We start from the raw sequence: 24870 nt of genomic DNA, 5'->3' as shown, positions 1-24870 counted from the left end.
TGGCTACTTCCCCCCTTTTGACTTTTCTCCATGTTCCTCATTAACAACTTCTCAAAATAGTTCTTCCATCTCTCCTTAATCTCTTCATCCTTCATCAGCATCTTAGAGTCCTCATTGTTGATGCACTTAATCTAATTAAAATCTCTTGTTTTCTTGTCTCTTATCTTAGCAAGTTTGTATATTCTCTTTTTTTCCTCTTTATTATCTAGTCTAATGTATAGGTTATTATAGGTTTTCAACTTAGCCTCTCTCACTACTTTTTTGATCTCCTTATTATCCAATCTGTAATTCTTAAGGTTTTCCTCAGTTTTATCTTTCTGCTACTTTTTAAAGCACTATTTTTTCATCTTTACTATCGCTTGAACCTCCTCCTTCCACCACCAAATTTCCTTAGAGACCCCCTTTCTTGTCGACTCTCCAAGGACTTCCCTTGAGATTCTCCTTATACAATTGGCCATCGAGTTTCACATAGTGTTAGCATCATCTTCCAAGTCTCAAGTACCTTTTATATCTATTCTATTCTTAAATATTTCTAGTTTATCCCCTTTTAGGTCCCACCATCTCGTCCTACGACGCCCACTGTTGGCACATAAATTTCAACCAAATTTATGTTCAAATTTTAAATATGGTTAATCAGATATGATTACGCCTAAATTCAAATAGCGCTATCATTCAAAATTCAAATGGTGTTATCATTCAATTTGAAATTCAAATTGAGGATGAGGCCCTCTATAAATATGAGGGATCACCACACAAAAAAGGATCGAAAATCAAAAGTACGAAGATCAGAGAGAGAGAGAGAGAGAAAAATTAAGAGTTAAAGAAGTCGTTACAAGAAGTTGAAAGCTTACACTACATTGCAGGCATCTGATACGATGGCGAGCGCTAGGTAAAGGGTTCCAAACCCAACTATTGTATTTTGTATCTAAGGGTTCTAAATCCCAACAATTTCAATAAAATATTTCTTTTCTTTAATTTGTCTTCTGTTCATTTTTTTGTTCTTCATTAATCGGTGGTTTCATTTAAATAAAATGTGTAATTAACGATTTGGAATGCAGATCGGAAATAGGAACCTGTTATTCAAATAATCAGCACTATTTAGTCCAAAAACTAAATAGTGGACATTTGTAACATGAATTTTGAAATGTATTGAAACACTTTATGTTTCAAAATTTGTGTCTACAAATTATGGCATGCCCAGTGGGACCTATTTCTCCTCCCATCTTTTGAAGAACAAAAATATATGTATATATATATATTTGAAACTTACTGACGTATTTTTTTGTTGTAAGAATGCTGAAGTACCTGTCAAGAGGCTAACTTACACTTCGGTGGTTCTGAAATCATGAAGGATGGGAATAGCGCCCGTCGCCCGAGGGGCTCCTGAGCGAATGCTCGTGGCTGTCCTAAAGGTAGAATCAGCGAAATCCTGGAAAGATGCATTTTTTTCTCCAGCACCTGTCGCCCAAAGGGCTCTGGAGCGAATGCTCTTGGCTATCCCAAAGGTTACTGGTGTCATGAAGAAGGTCACACTTCTTCAAAAAGTTGAAAATTTGTAAAAGATTACTGAAGATTATGAGAAGCAGTATGCAATGGCGAGGGCCACAGCCCGAACAAAGAGCTTTCTAATCTAGGCAATGGAGGCTAATTGAGTTGCAACTACAGCCTTTGTTGCAGCTTCAGCGGGCGCAACACAAAATGTTGTGGCCTAGCTACTTATAAGGGTAGAAGACTGAGTCAAAATGGCAGAGTCTGCCCAAAGGAGGGCCTCTGTTGAAAACATGGCTATCATCAGGGCTATTAGGAGGAGGGTAATGACCCAAACTCCTATTGATGGAAAAACAACCGCCTCTATATATGAAAAAACAATTGCAGCCTAGGAATTAACAGTTTTGTCCAAGGCACGAAGTTTGCCCATTTAGAATTCAATCATTTCTGAGGGGCCAAATCAAAAAAAGGAGCACTCGTTGGCCCAACGGGGTTTGAATCAATATTAACGGGAGGAATTTGCAAAATCGCAAACTGCTCCTTCTATGCCCCTAGAAGCTCGACTTGATATGTTATCAGATGGTCCAATTTCGAAAAGACAAAGGCGAAGGAAGAATAAGGCCTTAAAGAAACTGGGACAAAGAATAGTGGCGACAAATGTTGTAGGAGCTGTTGAAAAGGCTCTCTTGAAAGATAAACGCCAAAAACAAATTGAAAGTCCTATTGTCGCACTAGGAAGAACTATAGAATCGGACTTGACTGGAAAGTCAAGCCTCTCAAAGGCGGAGGGTAAACGACCCTTGGAAAATATTTCTTCTTTGATGCAATTATCTATAGAGGGAATAAGAAAAGGGCCTGTAATAAGGTCTATGACCTGTGAGGCTCAGAACAAAGCATCGCAGTCAGATGCTTCAAATGTAAGTAATGCTGTGGGGATTGATAATCCTTTATATGAACAAGATGATTCTATCTCTTCTAACTCATCTGAAAACGATGATTTGAGAGATGTCAACAAAGCTGTTGCAGTTATGATGACTGATGTCGAAAAGGAAGGCGAAAATTCACAGGTCCAGCAAGGCCAACAGAGTCTCAAGGAAAAAGTGGTGGCCCTACAAGAACAACTTAAGAGAAGAGAATGGGAAATGGCTGTTATGTTGGAGCAAATGCTACAGTTGCAGGCCTAAATGACAGGAACAAGAAGTGCACCCAAACAAATGGCACAATCTGTAGTAGGGACATCTGTAGACGTACAAAGCACACTAGCCTTGGGGGGCAATGGTCCTTGTTATTCTGATCTAACCAGTGGTGGTATGAACCTAATGCTCATAGTCATGATTGATGATATGGTGAGGAGACAAGTAAAGAAAGTCAAAGAGAAAGATGATGAGAACTTTCGAGGAATTACAAAGCCTTCCTCAGCATGGGTAAATGCTGTTCCATTTCCTTCTGGTTTTTCCCAACTGGATTTCAAAATGTTTGATGGGATAGGAGATCCAAGACAACATGTGGCTCGCTTTCTTTCAAGATGCGGGCCGATAGCCTAGAATGAGACCCTTTGCCTACAACTATTTGTCTAATCACTTGAAAGTTCTGCATTTGCATGTTATACTAACTTTCCAGAGGGATTAATCCCAAATTGGGATTCCATGGTGAAGGAGTTCCTTAAACAGTTTTGCAACACACAAAAGCAAGTCGGAGTACTAGAACTGATTGAAACCAAGCAACGTGACAATGAGCCTAAAGATTTCATTGCAAGGTGGCGAGCTTTGACATTTGCTTGCCCTCAAAAGTTCACGCAATTAGAGTTAATTCAGATGTGCCTTAATAACTTCCGACATGAGCTCTCTATAGCTCTTATGGCTCAAACTTTTGAAGGGTTCAATGATCTATGCACTAAAGCTCATGATATAGAGTTACATCTGGCTAACTGAAGGAGGTCTAGGGTGGTTGAAAGGGTTGAGTCCTTAATTACAGCTATAGTTAAAACCAGAAAGAAAGGTCCTGTTGTAGTTGGGGCTAAAAAGCCTAAGGAATTCAAAAGGGTGACTATCAAAGAAAGGTTGGAGAAGAAATATTCTTTCGCGGATGATCTGGTTGAAGACTTATTTGAAGATTTGTAGGAGCAAAAGTTGATTGCTCTCCCTGAGGTGAAAAGACCACATGAGGTAGGAAAAGCGAACGATCCAAAGTATTGCCCCTACCATCGTTTGATTAGCCATCCGATAAAGGAGTGTTTTGTTTTGGAAAATAAAATTTAAGAACTTCTGGACTCTAAAATTATTGAGCTCCCTCCTCAAGAGAAAGTATCTACTAACCTAATCACTGTCGACAATGATAATGAAGGTGAATGGGTTGTTTATCAATCGAAAAACATGAGGAAGATGCGAAATGCCACAGTGAAAGCTAGAAATGTGGTTGCTTCTACAACACAACAAGGACCAAAAATTTCCAAAAAGCAAAAATCAAAAGTTTCCAAGAAACAGAAAAAGGTTAAAGTAAGTAAGAAAGAAGGAAAGAAGGACCTAAAGAAGGAAAAATGAGAGAAATTGGTCCCTGATGAACAATTAGAACAGTGTCCCCTTGTCCTAGTCACATTAAGGGAATTCTTGCCTTCAGAATTTCAGTCTCTGAAGTTGCAGACGTACTTTGATAAAAGGAGGGAGGAAAAATTTACTTTGGCCCCTTGCCTAACTATCATTGTTTTGAGTGATGATGATGAAGACGAGGATGAAGTTTGTTCAAAAGTTTGAGAAGGAGATTGTATCACATCTCCTATTTGTATACCTGACTCCCTAGAGTATACGCCAGCTTCTTTGGAGTACACACCAGCTTCACTAATATATTCTTCAGAAGCCTTTTCTCCAGAATATTCTCCAGTATCACCAATGTACTATCAAAACACTCTAGAATATGTAAGGGGAACAAAATAAGGAGATACTGGGTGTAGGTTTGACTCTGAGCTTGTGAAAAAGGCGAGAAAATGATTGCACTTCGAAGATGATGAGGTGAATGGCAAGTGTAGGTCAGATGATGAAGTATGTAAGCATTCGAATGAACAAGCAAAGTCATCTCAAATAGTCCTAACGAAGATTGAGAACTTGACTTTTCTTCTGATAGTTAGCCATACACATCTCTGGCTAGCACATACGATGGAGAAAGTGTATCAAGTGACCACTTTGACTTTCCCTGTAATGTCATCACTATGGACGTAAATTTTGAATAGTGAGAAATATATATCATTCGCAATCTAGGTGATGATGAGAAAGCAAGAATTGAAGCTAGAAGGGAAGCAGAACATCAAGCAAAAGTAACAGTTTCTTTAAAAGATAAGGATTTTAAAGCCCATCAAAATCTGATTATTGAAAGAAATCAAATTTCTGGACACCCTTTCCCTAATTGGGTCGAATGGGTCCAGTTCCCACGAGGATATACAGTACCTTGTTTTGTTTTATATAATGGAATAGGTTGTCCAAGGCTCCATTTGGTTCATTTTCTTGCACAATGTGGAAACACAGTAAAAGCGGCGGTTCGTCCTTTCTTTGGATGGGTGGGCAACAGATTGGTACTTCAGCCTGCCACCTAATTTAATCCCTAATTGAGACACTATGACTGATCGATTCTATAGGACATTTTATAAACCATAGCCAATAGAAATCGAGAGGTCAGAACCTTTGGAGGATGATGGTATATCTGCTCAAACATACGATCTCATAGAAAGTACAATTAAGCAGAAGATTGAAACTGCCCTTGATCTTTGAGAGATGGGCACTTATCACCCAAGGGCTTTGTTCCCTTAGGTAGAGCAAATACCATTTCCCGAGGGATATGAACTTCCAAATTTTGTCCTATATGAGGGGTATGGAGATCCTGAAAAACATATCAGGCATTTTTTGAAATAGTGTGGGGAAATAGCTCAAAATCAAGCACTTTGCCTAAGACAATTCGCTCTTTCTTTGTATGGGATCGCCTTTGATTGGTATTGCTCCCTCAAAAGGGATTATTGTGCCTAGTTAGGAAGCCATGAAGAACAGTTTTGTGGAATCCCAATGTTTTTATAGGCATGACTCTCAGTATCCAAGAAATGAGAGAAGAAAGTAGTTCCACGAAGATGGAGAAGTGACTGATGATGATGATCACTCTGCAGCTAGACCAATTAACATGGTCCAAATAAGTGATGGAACAAAAGAAGTTGAGGTCAATGAAACGGTTATTGCTGAAGTATGCCAGATGTACTTGACCTACCGGAGGAAATCACGAAATCCTCAGGACTCTCAAGCGTCAGAAGTTCCACAGGTTTTGCCAGAGGAAGAGCAAGTGAACTATGATGTATTAGCTCATCTCAAGAAAATTCCAGCATTGTTGAGCGGATATGATGCATTGAAGATGTCTCCAGAGCTTCGGAAGTCTTTAATATATGCCCTATCCAAGCTAGAGGACTTTCATAAGGAAATCGAGAGAGGACAACTACATGCATGGCTATGGTAACCTTTGGTGACAATGACTTGTGTGCTGAAATGACGGACCATAATCGCCCTTTGTTTATTACTGGCCTTATCCATGATGTGATAATTTCTCGAATTATGGTTGATGGAGGGTCTACTGTAAACCTTTTGCCTCGAAGGGCCTTAAACCTATTAGGGATTCAACTTTCACTACTTCACCTAAGTCGTTTGGTCATTCAAGGATTCAATCAGCATGAACAACACCTAATGGAGAAGATTGAATTGCAAATCAAGTTTGGGGACATTGAAGAAAGCATTGAGTTTTTGGTTATTGATGTAGACACCTTCTATAATGCTTTGCTTGGGCGATTGTGTATGCATAATCATCATGCAGTACCATCAACTTTTCACCAATGTATCAAGTACCTGTTGCCTTTGAAGCTTGGGTAACCAGCTTGGGGTATGATAGAATATCACCCCCTATTTATAAATGAAGATTAGGGTTTACAAGAAAGACAATTACAAGGTGATCCCTGAGGGCACACAATGATTACAGACCCTAGTGTATCTTTCGGCTAATATAATATGCCAACACTTTCGGCTAATATAATATGTTAACACTCCCCCTCAAGCTGGTGCGAAGATATCTCTCATGCCCAGCTTGCCTAATATGTCATGAAATGGTTTATTCCCAATCCCCTTGGTGAGAATGTCAGCAAGTTGTTCACCAGACTGGACAAAAGGAGTACAAATGGTACCACTAGTGAGTTTCTCCTTAATGAAGTGGCGATCAATCTCAACATGTTTTGTCCTGTCATGTTGAACTGGATTGTGAGCGATGTTGATGGCGGCCTTATTGTCACAGTATAACCGCATGGAGTCCGTCTGATCAATACCTAGATCACTCAACAATAATTTGATCCATAAAAGTTCACACACACCTTGTGCCATAGCTCTAAACTCAGCTTCTGCACTTGACCTGGCAACCACATTCTGTTTCTTACTTCTCCAAGTAACTAGGTTGCCGCCAACAAATGTGCAATACCCTGAAGTTGATCTCCTATCAGTTACTGACCCAGCCCAGTCAGCATCTGTATAGGCTTCTACACGAAGATGATCATACTTTGAAAAATACAGACCCTTACCAGGAGCAGACTTCAAATACCTCAAGATTCTCATGACAGCCTCAAAGTGAATCTGATGAGGAGCATGCATAAACTGACTAACTACACTGACAGCAACAACAATATCAGGACGGGAGTGAGATAGGTAAATGAGCTTACCCACTAATCGTTGATAGTTCCCCCTATCCACAACTTCTCCTCCTTCATCATCCCCCAATTTCTGATTGGGTTCCAGTGGGGTGGCACATGCCTTGCAGCCAAGCATCCCAGTTTCCTTTAACAGGTCAAGCACATATTTTCTTTGTGAGATAAATATCCCATCCTTAGAGCGAGCAACTTCAATTCCCAGAAAATACTTCAAGCTTCCCAAGTCTTTGATTTCAAACTCTTGAGCTAAATATTTCTTCAACAGAGGTATTTCCCCACTATCATTGCCTGTAAGAACTATGTCATCTACATAAACAATAAGTGCTGTAGTCTTACCGCGTGAGGAATGTTTCACAAACAATGTGTGATCTGCCTGACTTTGTTTGAAGCCATATTTGACCATAGCCTGAGTGAATCTCTCAAACCAAGCCCTTGGAGACTGTTTGAGACCATATAATGACTTCCGAAGTTTGCATACTTTGCCTTCTGTTTGATGATCCTCAAAACTTGGAGGAATGTCCATATATACTTCTTCTTCGAGGTCACCATGGAGAAAAGCATTCTTGACATCAAACTGATAAAGCGGCCAATCTAGATTAGCTGCTAGAGAGAGAAGTACTCTGACTGAATTCATTTTAGCCACGGGTGCGAAGGTCTCCTGATAATCAATGCCATATGTCTGAGTAAATCCTTTGGCCACAAGTCTTGCCTTGTAACGCTCAATAAACCCATCTGCTTTGTGTTTCACAGTATATACCCATTTACATCCCACAGGTCGTTTGCCCGTAGGTAACTCAGTCAATTCCCAAGTGCCATTCTTCTTAAGTGCTTTCATTTCCTCAATCATGGCTAGTTTCCACTCAGAGGTAGCAAGAGCATCCTGAAAATGGTTAGGAATGCTAACAGAGGAAATATTGGACACAAACGCTCTATATGAGGATGACAAATGAGAGTATGATACAAACTGTGAGATAGGATGTTGAGTACAAGATCTCACACCCTTCCTCTTGGCGATAGGAACATCAAGATCAATGGACTCAAGAGATTCAAAGTTACCTAGACTCTCATCAGAAGCAGGAGATGGCAGTGGAGTAGCAGAGACAGTCCCGTGTATCCAGTTAACTTGTTTTCTGTCTATGTCCCGGACATAAACATGCCCGTCCTTATTCTTGGTGACAGTGGGTTCTAGAGAAGAGGGGGGTGCAAGAACAACTGGTTCCATCATAGGAAGCACAGTAGTAGAGGGTGGTGCAAGAACAACTGGTTCCACCATAGGGGGCACAGGACTCACTTCACACCAAGGCTCCCCCGGAAATGAGGACGATGACACCGGAGAGGACAAGAAAAAGGACTGGGACTCAAAGAAAGTGACATCCATGGACACAAACCACTTACGAGAAGAAGGGTGGTAACATTTATACCCCTTTTGAGTAGGAGAGTAACCAAGGAAAACACACTTGAGGGAGCGAGGGTCCAACTTACCACGAGAGGGAGAGTGATTATGGACAAAACAGACACAACCAAATATTTTGGGAGGAATAGAAAACAAGGACGGAGAACCGAGGAGGACGTGAAGCGGAGCCTGTTTGTTCAAGACCTGGGTAGGGAGACGATTAATAAGATGGGCAGCGGTGAGAACAGCGTCGCCCCAATAGGGCCGAGGCACATTCATAAAAAAACACATGCATCGAGCCATGTCTAGAAGATGCCGATTCTTACGTTCGGCCACCCCATTTTGTTGAGGGGTATTGGTGCAAGAGGTCTGATGGATAATGCCATGAGTAGAGAAATATTGTCCTAACCCAGAATCTATGTATTCCCCGCCATTATCGGAACGAAATATTTTGATAGTGGCCCCAAACTGAGTACAAATCATCTTATGAAAAGTGCGAAACACAGAGAAAACCTCACTCTTATCTTTCATGAGATACACCCAAGTAGCACGAGAAAAATCATCAATAAATGTAACAAACCAACGATGACCTTTCACAGACAGAACACGAGAGGGACCCCAAACATCAGAATGTATTAATGAAAAAGGAACGAAGCTTTTATTCAAACTGGGAGCAAAAGAAGCTCTATGTTGTTTTCCAAGTTGACAAGACTCACAAAGAAAGTCAGACACATGATGATTTGCGAAACTAGAAGGAAATAAATGCTTAAGTAAATGAAATGAGGGATGCCCAAGACGCCGATGCCACAGCCATAAATCAGCGAGGGTAGTAGAAGACGTGGTGGAAGAATAAGCAAGTTTGTCTGGTTGATCAAGGAAGTAGAGACCATTTTCTGCACTACCACTGCCAATCGTCCTCCCCGTGACAAGGTCCTGAAAAAGACAATGATCAGGAAAAAACGTCACACTACAATTCAAATCCTGGGTAAGACGACTTAAGGATAACAGATTAACAGAAAATTTGGGAACATGGAGAACAGAAGATAGATGTATGGTAGGAGTGACTTGGACTAAACCTTTTCCAGAAATGGAAGAAACAGTACCATCGGCAATCCTAACTTTGTCCTGACCTGAAGAGGGCTTATAGACAGAGAAAAGATCAGAAGAGCCAGACATATGATCTGAGGCACCAGAATCAATAATCCAAGGCAAAGATGTATGACACAGGAAAGCACAAGGAGAAGATGCTAAGTTACCTGAGCGGGCAAAGGACGAGGAAGCGGTACTGAGAGCAGTAGAAGATCGGCGGTCCAACAATTGGCGCAAAGCATCCTCCAGCTCAGTATCAGAAGCTTGGGTAACAGAAGGAGAATGAGAATCAAGGGTATCAACGGCACTAGACTGATGAGCCCGGGAATCGGAACCACGTCCTCTAGATTGGCCTGACCGACCTCCTCGAGAACCAGACCGATCACCTCGACCCCCGGATGGAGTCCCATGAAGCTTCCAACACGTCTCACGAGTATGCCGCGGTTTCTTGCAATAATCACAGAATACAGACTCCTTAGCAACAGACGGAGGAGGCAGGCTAAGACCATCTCGAGGAGTAGACAGTAATGCGGAACGGTCAGTAGAGACTGGGGACATCATAGCAGACCGGCGACTCTCCTCATTTTGTACATAGGCAAATGCCTCCTGAAGTGAAGGAAGAGTGTCCATACTCAGAACTCGACCCCTAACTGGATCATACTCCACATTTAGGCCGGCCAAAAATTTAAAGACCCGTTCCCGTGCGATGAACTTCTTGTACCCGACAGAATCAGTAGGGCAAACGGGTTTATAGTCTTCCAGGTGGTCAAGACGTTTCCAGCCGTTGGTGAGGAAAGTGAAGTACTGAAGAACAGTCTGCTCCCCCTGAAGTGAGCTCTCAATAGAGCGGCGCAACTCAAATGCCTGTGAAAAATTCCCTTTACGGGAATAGGTAACAGCCACAGCCTCCCAAACGTCCTGGGCAGTCTCCATAGACAAGTAGCTCTCACCAAGTTCTGGAACCATCGAATGGATAAGCCAACTCATAATCAAAGAGTTGGTAATCTCTCATTGGTCATAACCTGAGTCAGTGGTACTTGGTGCCTGTATTCTGCCATCAACATACCCCATCTTCCCTCGGCTCTTCAAGAACATAGTCAAACTTTGAGACCATGCAAGGTAGTTCTGACCATTAAATAGAGTGGTGGTGATTTTCAGACTAGGGTTGGGGTTCTCAGTCATGGTAGTAGGTAGAATGGGACTCTCACTCTTTGGCGTTTGAGAAGAAGGGGACACACTGGTGGAATCTGTCATGGATGCAATACTATCGAACCCGCAACAAAACTAGTGGTAATCACAAACCCGGAAGGTGGTCGTGGGATAACAGGCACAATGATCACTATAAAGACATACAAAATTAAGAAACCATTTTTTTTTTTTTGTTTTTTTTTTTGTTTTGTTTTTTTTTGTTTTGTTTTTTTTTTTTTGCTTTTTTTTTTTGTTTTTTTTTTGTTTTTTTTTTTTGTTTTTTATATATATATATGTTGAGTTATTTATATATACATGTATTTATATATAAATATATATATCAGGCTATAGTTATATATATATCAGGATATATATATATATATATATATATATTTATATATACCTGGGTTTGAGATCAGAGGATGACGAGGGGAATGAGGGACGAAGACGACAGAGGACGATGAGGATGATGAAGACGAGCGACGAACTGCGGGAGGAGATCGACGAGCTGAGGAGCTGAGACGAAGACGAAGCAGATGAAGACGAGGGCTGAACTGCTGGAGGAGATCGACGAGCGGAGGAGCTGAGACGGAGATGAAGAAGAAGCGGAATGATGATGGTGGCAGAAGATCGATTCAGCAGATGATCCAACTAGGTATGCTTTGAACCCTAGCCCTAGAGGTGATGCTCTGATACCATGAAGCTTGGGTAACCAGCTTGGGGTATGATAGAATATCACCCCCTATTTATAAATGAAGATTAGGGTTTACAAGAAAGACAATTACAAGGTGATCCCTGAGGGCACACAATGATTACAGACCCTAGTGTATCTTTCGGCTAATATATATGTTACATGGACTCGGGTACGGGTGTCGGGTGCGGGTATGTATCTAGAGGTCGGACTCATCAAATCATAAATTTAAGGATACGCGGACTCGGCAAAAAAATATCATATTTTTATATTTTTAATCTAATATGTGAGATAAAATGGTATTATATTTAACTTATAGTGTCAAAATGACATTTATAGCAATTATATAACAATATATACATATAATAATAGTGTTATATACAATTATATATGAAGTATCCGTTGAAAAGTATCCGACACATATCCCATACCCTTGTCCGAGTGTCGGGTGTCCGACACGGGTATTTGATTTACTTTGAAGAGTCCATGTATAATATGCCAACACTTTCGGCTAATATAATATGTTAACAGCCTTCACCCAGAAAAGAGGTGACAATTGTGGTTAATAGTGATCTATTTGGAGAAGTTCAGGCCTGTTATGCTGATGCTTGCTTCTATACAAGGACTACACAAAGAAAGGGAAAAGATGTGAAAATGTCTTAAGATACTCCAGATGTCAAAGAATTTGAAGACACTCTAGAATCTACCCCAGTTTCGACAAAAAGAACTTTTCGATACATGCCAAAGTCCGAAAGGAGACCGGGGGCAAAGGATCTAACCCCAATAAATCCAATTTTGGATCTAAAGGGTGAGTTCATGTTGCCATTAAGGAGGACCTAATGCACATATGTGGAGAAATACAATAAGATTGTGGTCCCTCCTAAAGGAAAAGGGTCGAAACCTATCATATTTCACTCGCTTGGAGATGTTGAACAGAAGGTGAAAGTTGAACAAATGTCAGAAGAAAACATCTCGAGTTTTGAGAAGCCTACCTTTAGTGTAGAAATTACGCAAATGTTAGTAAAGGTTGGTTTAGATCCTGAAAAACTACTAGCAAGAACAATGACACCATTTGACGCTGCATTGACACCTTTACAGAGGCAAGCTATCCAGCAAGGCAGTACTATCATCACCAGGACAAAAGGGTTAGGCTATCGTAGGGATGAAGGAAAATTTTCGATAAACATGACAACCACTCAAGAAGTGTTGGAAGATGTTGATGAAGATGAAGCTCAACCTACACCAACAGAATTTGAATCATGAGGCCAAGCCACCGTAGATGACCTTCGTGAGGTAAATCTTGGTGATGAAGAAGAAAATAAACCAACCTTCATTAGTGCAAATTTAAAGGAAGAAGAGGCTCAACAGCATATTTCCTTCTTAAGGGAGTATTGTGACATATTCGCATGGAACTACAGTGAAATGTGTGGTCTTGATCCAAAGATTGTAGTCTATAAGCTTGCAATTCACCCTGAGAAACTGCTAATTAAACAGCCTCAGAGGTGAAGTCGACCAGAGCTTACAGCCCAAATTGAAGCTGAAGTCGACAAGCTTATCAATGTAGGATTCATCAAGGAAGTCAAATACCCAACCTGGCTAGCAAACATAATGGTAGACAAGGAAAAGAATGGTCAAATTAGGGTTTGCATTGATTTCTGTGATCTCAACGAGGCTTGTCCTAAAGATGACTTTCTCTTGGCCATCACTGAACTTCTTGTAGATGCAACTACTTGGTATGAAACTTTGTCTTTTATGGATGGGTATTCAGGATATAATTAAATATGAATGTCACCTGAAGATGAGGAAATGACTGCATTCAGGACACTAAGGGGAGTCTTTTGCTACAAGGTAATGCCCTTTGACCTAAAAAATGCTAGGGCTACTTATCAAAGGGCGATGACTGCAATTTTCAGTAATATGCTCCATGACACCATTGAATGTTATGTTGATGATCTTGTTGTCAAGACAAAGGAAAAGGAAAACTATGTGGAAGATTTGAGAAGAATCTTCGAACGTTTGAGGAGATACAAGCTCAAGATGAACCCACTAAAATGTGCATTTGGAGTTTCATCAGGGAAATTTCTAGGGTTTGTGGTCCGAAACAAAGGGATTGAAATCGACCCTACCAAGATTAAAGCCATTGCTGAAATGCCTCCTCCGCAAAATTTAAGGGAATTGAAGGGTCTATAAGGAAGATTGGCTTATATCAGAAGATTTATTTCTAACTTGGCGGGTTGATGCTTGCCATTCTCAAGAGTGATGAAAAAGGATGTTCCATTTGAATGGGATCAGCAATGCCAAATTGTTGTGATTCGCACAGTTAAAAAATTCACTTGTGCAAGTCACGAGAGGGAATTTGTTGGCACATAAATTTCAACCATATTTATGTTTAAATTTTAAATACGGTTAATCAGATAGATGATTAATCAGATATGATTACGCCGTTTATTCAAACGGCGCTATCATTCAAAATTCAAATGGCGTTATCATTCAATTTGAAATTCAAATTGAGGATGAGGCTCTCTTATCACCTGGATGGCCCTATATAAATATGAGGGATACACAAAAAAGGATCGAAAATCAGAAATGAGAGAGAGAAAGAGAGAGAAGTCTTTACAAGAAGTTGAAAGCTTACCTACATTGCAAGCATTTGATACGATGGCGAGCGGTAGGTAAAGGGTTCTAAACCCAACTATTGTATTTTGTATCTAAGGGTTCTAAATCCCTACAATTTCAATAAAATATTTATTTTCCTTAATTTGTCTTTTGTTCATTTTTTTGTTCTTCATTAGTCGGAGGTTTCATTTAAATAAAATGTGTAATTAACTATCTGGAATGCAGATTGGAAATAGGAATCTGCTATTCAAATAATCAACACTGCTTAGTCCAAAAACTAAATAGTGGACATTTGTAACATGAATTTTGAAATGTGTTGAAACACTTCATGCTTCAAAATTTGTGTCTACACCTACTATCCTTTCTAGCTTGGTATTGCCCTTTAAAGCATAAATCTTGAGACATCAAGATAATTTGATTTGTTAGGAGGTCTGGAGAAAAGGATGGAGGGTGACTAGAATTTCTTAATTTGAGAGCACACAAATTTCCAATAAGTGACAACTCTTCTTTTTGTACTCAATAAATCACATCTTTCTATTTGACTGAGATGCAGATTTGTAATGGAGTCGAAGATAATGCCATTGGAGCCTGTTCAGAATTAATTTTTGCTCCAATTAATTCAATGCTCCGAGATGATGCTCCACTGCTATCCTCTGGGTTTCGGGTGTTACCATTGGATTCTACAACAGTTGAGTTTGACTATTCTCCTTTTGAAGTTTTATCTGCAATGTAGTTGAATGATGCAAGGTTTAGATCAACTCCATTCCTTTATTGACTTGCTCTTTCTCATGGAATTTTTGGAAGTTTTGGCTTTCATGTAATTGATATGCTTTCATGTTGATGTTAATTATGCCGGTATTCCAAAAAGATATATGTCATCCTGGAACTGATTGGCCAAGTCAGAGCTGTGCTTAACTGGTCTGATGGATGGCCAACCACACATCTAAAATATGAATAATTTGTTTTAGATAAGTTTACATATCAAAAAAATGAAAGGTAATGGTGCCACCAGGTTTATTGTTGTTTATTGAACATGGAGGAGGCTTGTTCTGTTAAAAGGCCACACTCTCTTAACACTGTTATTTCAGTAGCCTCACATATACTCTTCAAGACCTTCCATATATAGCCGAACAATATTGCCCAGAATTATGCTGTTTGTGCCTGCCGAAGTTTTGTTCTCACCCCGAATCATGTTATAAGTCGAACGGCAACATTGGCTTGAGAGTGGTAAAACAAAGATTGGCAAGGAAAAGCTATGTTACATGGACTCGGGTATGGGTGTCGGGTGCGGGTATGTATCTAGAGGTCGGACTCATCAAATCATAAATTTAAGGATACGCGGACTCGGCAAAAAAATGTCATATTTTTATATTTTTAATCTAATATGTGAGATAAAATGGTATTATATTTAACTTATAGTGTCAAAATGACATTTATAGCAATTATACAACAATATGTACATATAATAATAGTGTTAGATACAATTATATAAGAAGTATCCGTTGAAAAGTATCCGACACATATCTCATACCCTTGTCCGAGTGTCGAGTGTCCGACACGGGTATTTGATTTATTTTGAAGAGTCCATGTAACATAGAGGAAAAGTGCCATTGTCTTTCATTTTCCACATTTAGCCAATCCACCTTTGACTCTTGAGCTCACTGGCTTGTAGGGTGTCTTATACTCTCTACCACTGTTTGACTTGGAATTAACCTATGAAGCACGGACACCTCTCCGAGGGCTCCGTACCAGTGTCGGACACGTGTCGGACACGGGTGGACACGTGTCCGACACGCACTAGAGAGTGTCCAATTTTTTTTTTTTTTTTTTGAAGCCGGACACGTCCAGGACACGTTATGGACACTTTCAGGACATGCATGGGGTCAATTTCAGAATTTACAAAACATTTTTAGGGTCAATTTCAGAATTTACAAAATATTTTTGGGGTCAATCTGTGAAAAAACAAAAATAACATCTGTTTACCCTAAATCGATCAAAAGCCCTAAATCGATCAAAGAGCTTAGCAGAGAACAAAAAGAGAAAGAGAGAAGGCGAAGATAACAGAGGAGAAAGAGAACCTGGTCGCTTGTCCGTTGCTCCTCGGCCGTCACTCCTCGGCCGTCGCTCGTCGCTCGTCGCTCGTAAGGTACACCTTCTTCTTCCTTCCTCGGCTTCGGTCTTCTTCCTTTTTCTTCTGGTCTTCGTTCGTCAGTCGATGTTTCTCTCTCTCTCTCTCTGTCTGTCGACGTCTCCTCTCTCTCTCTGTCTGAGTATATTTTTGTTTTTTATTTTGTTTTTTCGCGTCTTTTTTTTTCCTTTCTATTTTCATTTTATATTTTTTCCCCTCTATATGTGTTATTTCAGAATATATATATTTATTAATTAGTTTTGTTAATATGTCTTATTTCAGAATATATATATATATGTCTTATTTCAGAATATATATATATATTTTATTAGTTTTGTTAATTTTAATAATAATGTGTGTTTATTAATTTTATTATAGGAACAAATTTGTAATTTTGAAACAATGGCTACTACGGGTGGTAGTTCTAATGATATACCTGATGATGATTTTGATGAGAACAAACCATTGTGGAAGTATATAACTAAATTAGCAAAACCTGGGGAAGGAGGAGGAAATTGCCAATTACAATGTAATTTTTGTAATAATACTTTCAAAGGTTCCTCTACTTAAATTCACATTTTCTGATATTTATGGATTTTGTAATAGATGATAGTTGTTGGTACATTGGATAATTTTATATTTTGTGGTTTGATTTTCATACATTTTGTAACAAATGATGGTTGGTAGCTTCGAATGACATGTTATGTATTGATGGAATGCAATTTTATATTATTTCAATGTTTTTTTAATTAGTTTTTAATAATTTTATGATATATAATAAATAAAATTAATTATATATATTGAACGTGTCCCCAGCGTGTCGTGCCCCCCATTTTTTGAAAATTTGCGTGTCGGCGTGTCCGTGTCGTGTTGCGTGTCGCGTGTCCGTGCTTCATAGGAATTAACAAACTCCAAATTCTACCTTATGGGTTGCTGAGTCACTTGATAGTCCTGTTCTTTAAGTTAAACTTACAGATGAATTGCTTGCTTAGTATGATGTGAAGTGCTATGTCTTGAAAACAACTGGATGATTAAGAATGCGAACTGATGCTTTAGTCAATGTCAAAATCCTGTATAGCTATTCTTTGCTCCATGTTCTAATTGTTATCATTACAGTGTCATAGGCTGGACATGATGAGTCCCCAACGGATAACAAATCTACTATCCAATCTCAAAGTAACAAGTCATGAAGCTGGAAGCTCATCTTCGTCAAATGATTCAAAGTCAGTGTTGATTGTTGCCTTTCAGTTCCCTTTTGAGAACCATCTTCTGGAGGAAGTTGCAACTATGGCCAGAGAATATATCGTGAAAGTGATTTCCTCTGTGCAAAGGGTTGCTTGGGCGATACAATCACCTGGATTGATCCCCCATGTGGGGCTCAGGCTAACTGCGGCCTCTCCAGAAGCTGTCACCCTCGCAAACTGGATCTGCCATAGTTACAGGCAAGTTCAAAGTTCATGCATATTGTAAATTCAAAATCAGAGCTTATTAATGAAAACTGGAATTTTTGACGCCATTGATTATCGCCAACCATAGGAATAAAGTGATTATGAAAAATCCCAAAATAGATAAAAACTTGCTTATTATGAAAAATCCCAAGAAGCGGAAACAAAAAGTGCTTTTAATTAAAATAAAACATTTTCTTTTAGAGATCTGTTATGGGGAGCTCTAGGAATTCACTGCCTTCCAACCATTTTTTGTTTGTTTACTCTGGGGCATGTCTTGTTTCAAGATTCATTGATGTAGTCAAAAATTTGATTAGTGTGATTTAATGGGGTTGTGGGGGCAGCAGTTTAGATTGTCTTGTAACTTGAATACTTTTTTTTTTTTTTTTGTTGATAAATTGTCTTGTAACTTGAATGCACATGCAGAGATTCATACCCGTCAAATGAATGTCATGTAATAAACCTGTTCAATTGTGTTCTGATTTGTCTAATTACAAAGCCTCCAATGTATTTTTTTTTCTGATTCGTTGGAATTTGGAATATGTCTTCCAAATTCAAGAGAGAAGACACACATGTACGTAGGTAGGGATATTCGAACCATTAACTTCCTAGTGAAGTGCTGTGTACAAAGTCTTTTATATCTTTCACTGGCACCTGGTCATACCAATTTGAGATTAAGGCTTTATTTGGATGAATGGATTTAAAAAGCGGATTTGAGGTTAAATTTTATAAATTTTTTAAGAAGGTTTGCTATTGAAGGTAGATTGATAATCCTAAAGTAGATGATTGAATAGAGGTATGAGATGTGTATTTTGTTTAGATTATAGTACAAGTAGAATAATTTCTTTAAGGATTTCAAATAACTGTTTTCACCAAGTTATTTCAAAGCCAGCAATATAAAATTATCAAATCCATTCTTATTTAAAATATTGCATTGAATTGAAGGTTGTACTTCTTAAATTAGTGCTGTCAAATCTATTCATTTCAAATCCATAATCCAAATGCAACCTAAATTCCCGTTGCCTTGCAAAAGTTTTAGCAACTTTATTCAGCATCTGAGATTCACATTCTTTTGTTTTTTCCCACCAGTTCGAGTTTTGGTGCTGAGTTGCTGAGGTCCAGTTGCCAGAGCGGTGATTCAGTGTTGAAGCAATTCTGGTATCATCGGGTTGCCATAATATGTTGCTCAGTCAAGGTATTGTTGTGATCTCTGGCAAAACAGAAATCTTCTACTGAATGTATTGTACCTATCAAACCTATAATGCTCTTTCGAGGATGGGTATACCTATCTGCCATGCTGAAGGGAGAATGAAATTTTTATGTTACATACGAGTTTGTAATTTTTTTTAGTCTTGTGTCTGCGCAACTCATAGTTTTAGCTTACTCCATGGACACTGAACTCATGGATTTCCACATATAGTGGCTTTTGCATCTGTATGATATATCACGGGAATGGTTAGAGGAAGGAGAGTTAATTTTTTTAAAACAATTTTGCAACGAACACAAAATCCAAATATAGAATGGAACACAAAATACATATGAATGGATAAGATTTTACAGAATTTGTTGGTAAGACCCACTTTTGACAAATCTTGTCCATTTATATACATTTTGTATCCAATTTTGTGATCAGTTTATGTGTTCCTAGACTTATTCTTCCTAGAAAGAGAGAGCATTAATATTGAACTGACTAAACTTTGAATTTTTTTTAAGGATTATATCATTATATGGTATTATGTAAAATTTTTGGGAGGTTTTTAAAAATTGACATCACTGAAATAGTTGAAAAATAAGCATGACGATGTATTTTTTTTGATACAAAAAGTAGAACTTAGGTAGTGTTTGGTTCATTGGAATGAACTGGAATGGAATAATCATTCCATCAAAATTTTTATTCCTATGTTTGGTTAGATTAAAAATATAATGACAAATGCATTACAAATAGAATCATCTTTCACTATGTTAATGGAATGATCATTCCATAAGAAAGGCTAAGAAATAATGATTCCATTCCATTCCATCTCATTTCAATGAGCCAAGTAGAGCATTAGTTTAGAGTCACCATTCTTTCTAAAAACAAGATCCGTAAGTGATTAGAAGTCTTTTTTTTTTTTTTTTTTCAATGTGAACTCTTTTTGTCTCTTCTCTTACTCTTTATGTTTGATCAACTAAAAATTGCAGTCTCGCTCTCTTTTATTTTGCTGAAGCAATAGTATATCAAAGTTCCTAAGTTTTACTGTATATGAAATTCAACAAGTTCGAATTACTTTTGTGGTGTTATTATTGAGAAACATATAATAATACAGTTATTATAGTATATTATGTCAAAATTTATTTGATAAAGTTTTGTTGAACTAAAAATATGAAGTAATGATATTGATGATATAACTAAATGACACCATTAAACAAATTTTCTGGCTACACCCTGTCTAGGGAAACTCACACTAAATTCAGGATGAATTGCTCATTTCTATATGATATTAATCCTGTTGCTGCAAGTTTGAAATAGATTTGTTAGTTGTCACAAGCTAAACAATCTGAAACATATCAACAAATTTAACTGGTGCCTGGTTGTTTGGCTCTTGCAGTCCCTTCCGATTTGTTTATTTGCCAATGGAGCAGCACTTGATATGCTAGAGACCACACTAGTAGCTTTGCAGGACACCACATTACATCAGATACTCGACAAGCCGGGTCTGGAGGCACTGTCTTCTATTATTCCCAAGATAATGCACCAGGTAGTTTGCATATATATATAGAGATATATCCAATTTCTGCTTCTTATTACAAAGGAATTATTTGTATATATCAAAGTTTTAAAAGGCTTTATTGAGGCTCACCTCAATGTTCACCCCTATATACAAAATGCCTCAAGGCTTTGATTTTTAGGCCTTACTCCCCAAAGGCTTGTGTTCATAGTCTAAGACATGGCCTTAGGTGCGTTTTGTGCACCTTTTATGCGTAAGCGTATGAGGAGTACGCATATGAAAAGTTTGTCTTAGGGTCTTGTTAAACTTACTCTAGTAGATGGTTTAAACATAAAAAATAAAAAATAAATTTGAACCCATTTTACAACTATATTCTATAAAAAAAATTAAGTAAATGACCAATCAAGAAAAAATACAAAGTTAATGCTCAATGAGAAGCCCAATCACTAAAGCTAAGAATTCCAATTTCACTTTTAATAAAACAAAGCTTCCTTTTCTGCAGTGAGACTTAAGCATAAAAGTATTTACACATTTATATTTATTTTTGATGTATTTATTTATTGTTTTAAAATGTTTACTAAATATAAAAATTCGGAATTTGAAATGCTTACGTCTCAATGCCTTAAGGTTTACGCCTCGTCTCATGAGAGGTAAAACGCCTCACATTACGCATTCGCCTTTAAAAACTTTGGTATATATACACATAGGTTAATTGTGTGGCTCATACAAATGCTACTTTGCAGGGTTTTGTTCTTTTATCAAATGTAACCTGCGTGTCACTGATGGGGCGCCATGTTTCGTATGAAAAAGCCATTGCCTGGAAAGTCTGTGATGAGGGGGGTGCTGTTTATTGCCTTGCTTTTGCATTCACCAACGGGTCATTTCTCTAGAAACCTTTATTTTATTTTTATTTTTTACATTTTAAAATAAATTTAAGGGATGGTTAGAGGTTCTGAATTCTATTCGCAATTTGTCTCCTTTTCTTAATATTATCCCGTGCTATGGAAATGGGAAATTTGGAAAAACAGAGTGAAATATTGAAAATTTCGCTTTACAAGAGCTACAGCTACTCTATCGCAACTAGCTGCAATTTTGAATTTTGAAGTTGTCATTTCTTGTGTTATTTCTTTATGTGTGTGTTTTTCCCTTTAATTTGAGTATTTCAAGTTTTTGATTACGTGCAATCTTTGGAGCTTTCATTGCTTATATTCCATTTCATGATCTAGAAATAAGTTGTTAAAACATAGCTTTGTTGGTGTATAGATGCTGTTTAGATATATTTGGAGATATAACTTGGAGTTATTTACCAAACCTGAGTTTTTTGAAAAAATTATTTTCCAAATACAAGTTGTTCTGAATTTGTTTCCAAACACAGTAACCCTGTGTCTAGTTGGGAGATTTGGAAAAGGATTTATAAAAAGAAAGGAAAAATGTAGGTGAAATATGAATAAAATATACATATATTTCACATAGCTTCACATACCTTTTTACTTTCCCTTTCCAAATCTTTTTCAAATCTCTCAACCAAACACAACATAAGTTAATTGAAGTGGAGTTGTGTTTTCATAACATGGTTTTTTATTTCCGTTTAATAATAATAATAAAAATATAAAAAAAAAACCATGGTTTTGATTTTAAAGAGCTTTATAGTAAGTTAATTGAAGTTATTTTTTCAAAACATGATGTCACAAAATAAATTTGAAAAATATGTGTTCAAAATTGCTTAGGTTTGAAATATATGTTTTAAAATCATGTGGATTTGATATCTCAGAAAAAAAAAAAATGATGTGGATTTGATATTTAATTTTTAATTTAAGTGCTTTACCTTTCTTGAAGATTATCATTGGACTTCAGTAATATCAATTTGCTCACTTTTGGCTCCATCTTCGTTTTTTCTCTAGTTTTTTTGGTCACTGTATAGTGTTTTAGTCTCTTTCCTACTGTTCATCGTGTTATTTTGAAGACTACTTGAACCTTGTTCGGATTTGTATTACCAATACTATTTGTTATGCGAAATAAAATAATATATGTATATTGTAGTTGTTGATTTTTGACCTCATAACCAAATTAGGCCTATTTGCCTTGATCCTAAGAACTTAGCTGTAGAGTATATTAAGTCCAAGGGGTGAGCAGCGGATATACCGATCCGCCATAACCGACCGAACCGAACCGATCCGCCGCATTTTGGACGGATGCGTGATGATGAGCGGACGGTTGCGGATTGATTTTCTCCAATCCACCAATTTGGCGGACGGATGGCGGATTTGAGATTTTTTGGCCGCAACCGAACCGCCAAACCGCCAAATCGCGAGCACCTGCAGTAATTTATAAGACTTTGTATTTTCAATTTGTTTAAATATTATGTTTGTGTTTTCAATTGAAAAAGAGTTTAAATATTCTGTTGAAAAAAAGTTTTCAACTTGAATATATTTTTGAATTGAAAAAAATAAACATATTATTCATCTATATTTTTTAGTTTTTAAATCTAACTCTAAAAATAATAAATAAAAAATATGATATATTCTGGTTGGTTTTTGTTTTCAAAAACATATGTAGATGTAACAATATAGAGACATTCAATCTCTACTACTGCTCTGTTTATGGTTTTGGTGGTTTGAATTGTTATTATATTTTAAGAATCACAGATTGTAATCCTTTATAGGGATGAATCATGCTGTAATTGTAATATGTGGATGAAGCATACAGTGATCGTGATATTCTAAAGTTTCAAACTTTCTTTCTTTGGATAAGGCATACAGTGATTGTAATACTTTTTTAATTAAAATTTTAAACCGCCAAACCGATTCGCATCCATCCGCCAAACCGTCAATCCGCTCAATCCACATCCGCCGGATTGGCGGACGGATGCGGATTGATTTTCTTCAATCCGCCAATCTGGCGGACGGATGGCGGATTGGAGGTTTCGTGGCCGCAACCGACCCGCGCCCACCCCTGTCCAACACCTGCACACAAGAAGATAAGTAACATTATGGTGAATCGTCCACTTGGGGCACTCTGAAGTTAATCAATTTATCTCATAAGATATTAACTTGAGTATTCAATTCACAATAATAAACGTACCTTAGATCCACTCTTGAAGTATCACTTAATAGGATTCTATCTTTCATAACATCTGAATATGAATGAACTCTCTTCTTAAGAGTTTCATCTCTATCTAAATAGAGAGTCTCAAACTATTTAGGACTCTTGTCCTCTATCCGAATATTTCGGATTCCAATATGATCGCATCATATCTCGGCATCCCTAGATTCCCATATGGCACCTCAGCTAACAACATATGGGAACCTCAGTTAACAACAATCTAGGTTACATGGACAACCCTAAAAATATGTCCCTATGTATATGAATAATGAAACCCTAGATGCAATGGATGGTAGAAATTATTAGGTTCAATTCGAAAATTTACTTGGATGTAGTTTATTTTCTATTTTCATCTCTTAGAATTATTTTTTCTTATTTTTTTCATTGGTAATAATCTCTTTGTGAAAAACTGTTTATGGATTTGTCACTCATCGCTCTCCTCAGGGTAGTATATATAGAAAATATACACAATCTTCTCAATCATTCATTATTATTATTATTTTCGTATTAAGGTCAAGTTTGACATGATTGAAAAAAGACAAAAAGTCACTATCCTATTTAAGTCGGATGAGGGGTCACTGCCGTGAGCCCCTCACTGCTATTCCTGCTGTGGAATGAAATGGTGGCGTTTTGTGTGTATTTGCTTCTTTCTTTTCTTTTTTTTTTTGGTTGGTCACTTTTTTACTTTAATTCTTAAAATTTATTATTTTTATTTATTTTAGAGTTTATGATTTAGAATTTAGTTCTTAAAATTTATTTTTATTTTATTTTATGATTTAGGGATAAAATTTATTTTTTTTATTTTAGGGTTTAGGATTTAGGGTTTAATTCTTAATTTTTTTATTATTTTAGGGTTTAGGTTTTAGGGTTTAATTTTTAAAATTTATTTTTTATTTTAGGGTTTAGGATCTATGGTTTAGGATTTAATTCTTAAATTTTTTTATTTTTATTTTAGGGTTTAAGGTTTAGGGTTCAGGGTTTAATTCTTAAATTTTATTTTTTATTTTATTTTAGGGTTTAGGGATAAATTTTTTTATTATTATTTTAGAGTTTAGGGTTTGGGGTTTAATTCTTAAAATTTATTTATTTTTATTCTAGAATTTAAGATTTAGAGCAAAATGTAATTTATCATGCCAAAAAAATAAAGTCAGAACATGAAAAAAAAAAGAAAAAAAGAAGAAGATAAAACAATGTTGTTTTAGGGACAGCAAGCACAGCAGGGGATAACCCACTGCAGGGATCCCGCGTCCATTTAAGTTATACCATCTTATTTAAGTCACATCACCTCTCTAACACATCACTTCAAACC

General features: G+C 37.4%; 1 protein-coding gene across 7 annotated transcripts in view; it reads left to right on the top strand.

Moving 5' to 3' along the window:
* LOC114285164 (homeobox-leucine zipper protein REVOLUTA) overlaps positions 1–21582 on the top strand; it is a 51872-nt gene extending 30290 nt beyond the window's left edge. For 6 of the 7 annotated variants that reach the window (XM_082923137.1, XM_082923124.1, XM_082923132.1 and 3 more), the window contains 5 exons: positions 14732–14866; positions 17423–17748; positions 18841–18946; positions 20340–20489; positions 21203–21582. In XM_082923137.1, coding sequence (XP_082779263.1) covers positions 14732–14866; positions 17423–17748; positions 18841–18946; positions 20340–20489; positions 21203–21349 — 864 coding nt within the window. In that variant the 3' untranslated portion in view covers positions 21350–21582. The remainder of the gene's footprint in view (positions 1–14731; positions 14867–17422; positions 17749–18840; positions 18947–20339; positions 20490–21202) is intronic. The other variant, XM_082923126.1, reaches the window with a different exon arrangement.
* Positions 21583–24870: the final 3288 nt, after the last annotated feature.

Source organism: Camellia sinensis, chromosome 1, assembly GCF_055761805.1.
Source record: "Camellia sinensis isolate YWXY chromosome 1, ASM5576180v1, whole genome shotgun sequence".
Lineage (NCBI taxonomy): Eukaryota > Viridiplantae > Streptophyta > Magnoliopsida > Ericales > Theaceae > Camellia > Camellia sinensis.
This window is presented reverse-complemented; position numbering and strand designations above follow the sequence as displayed.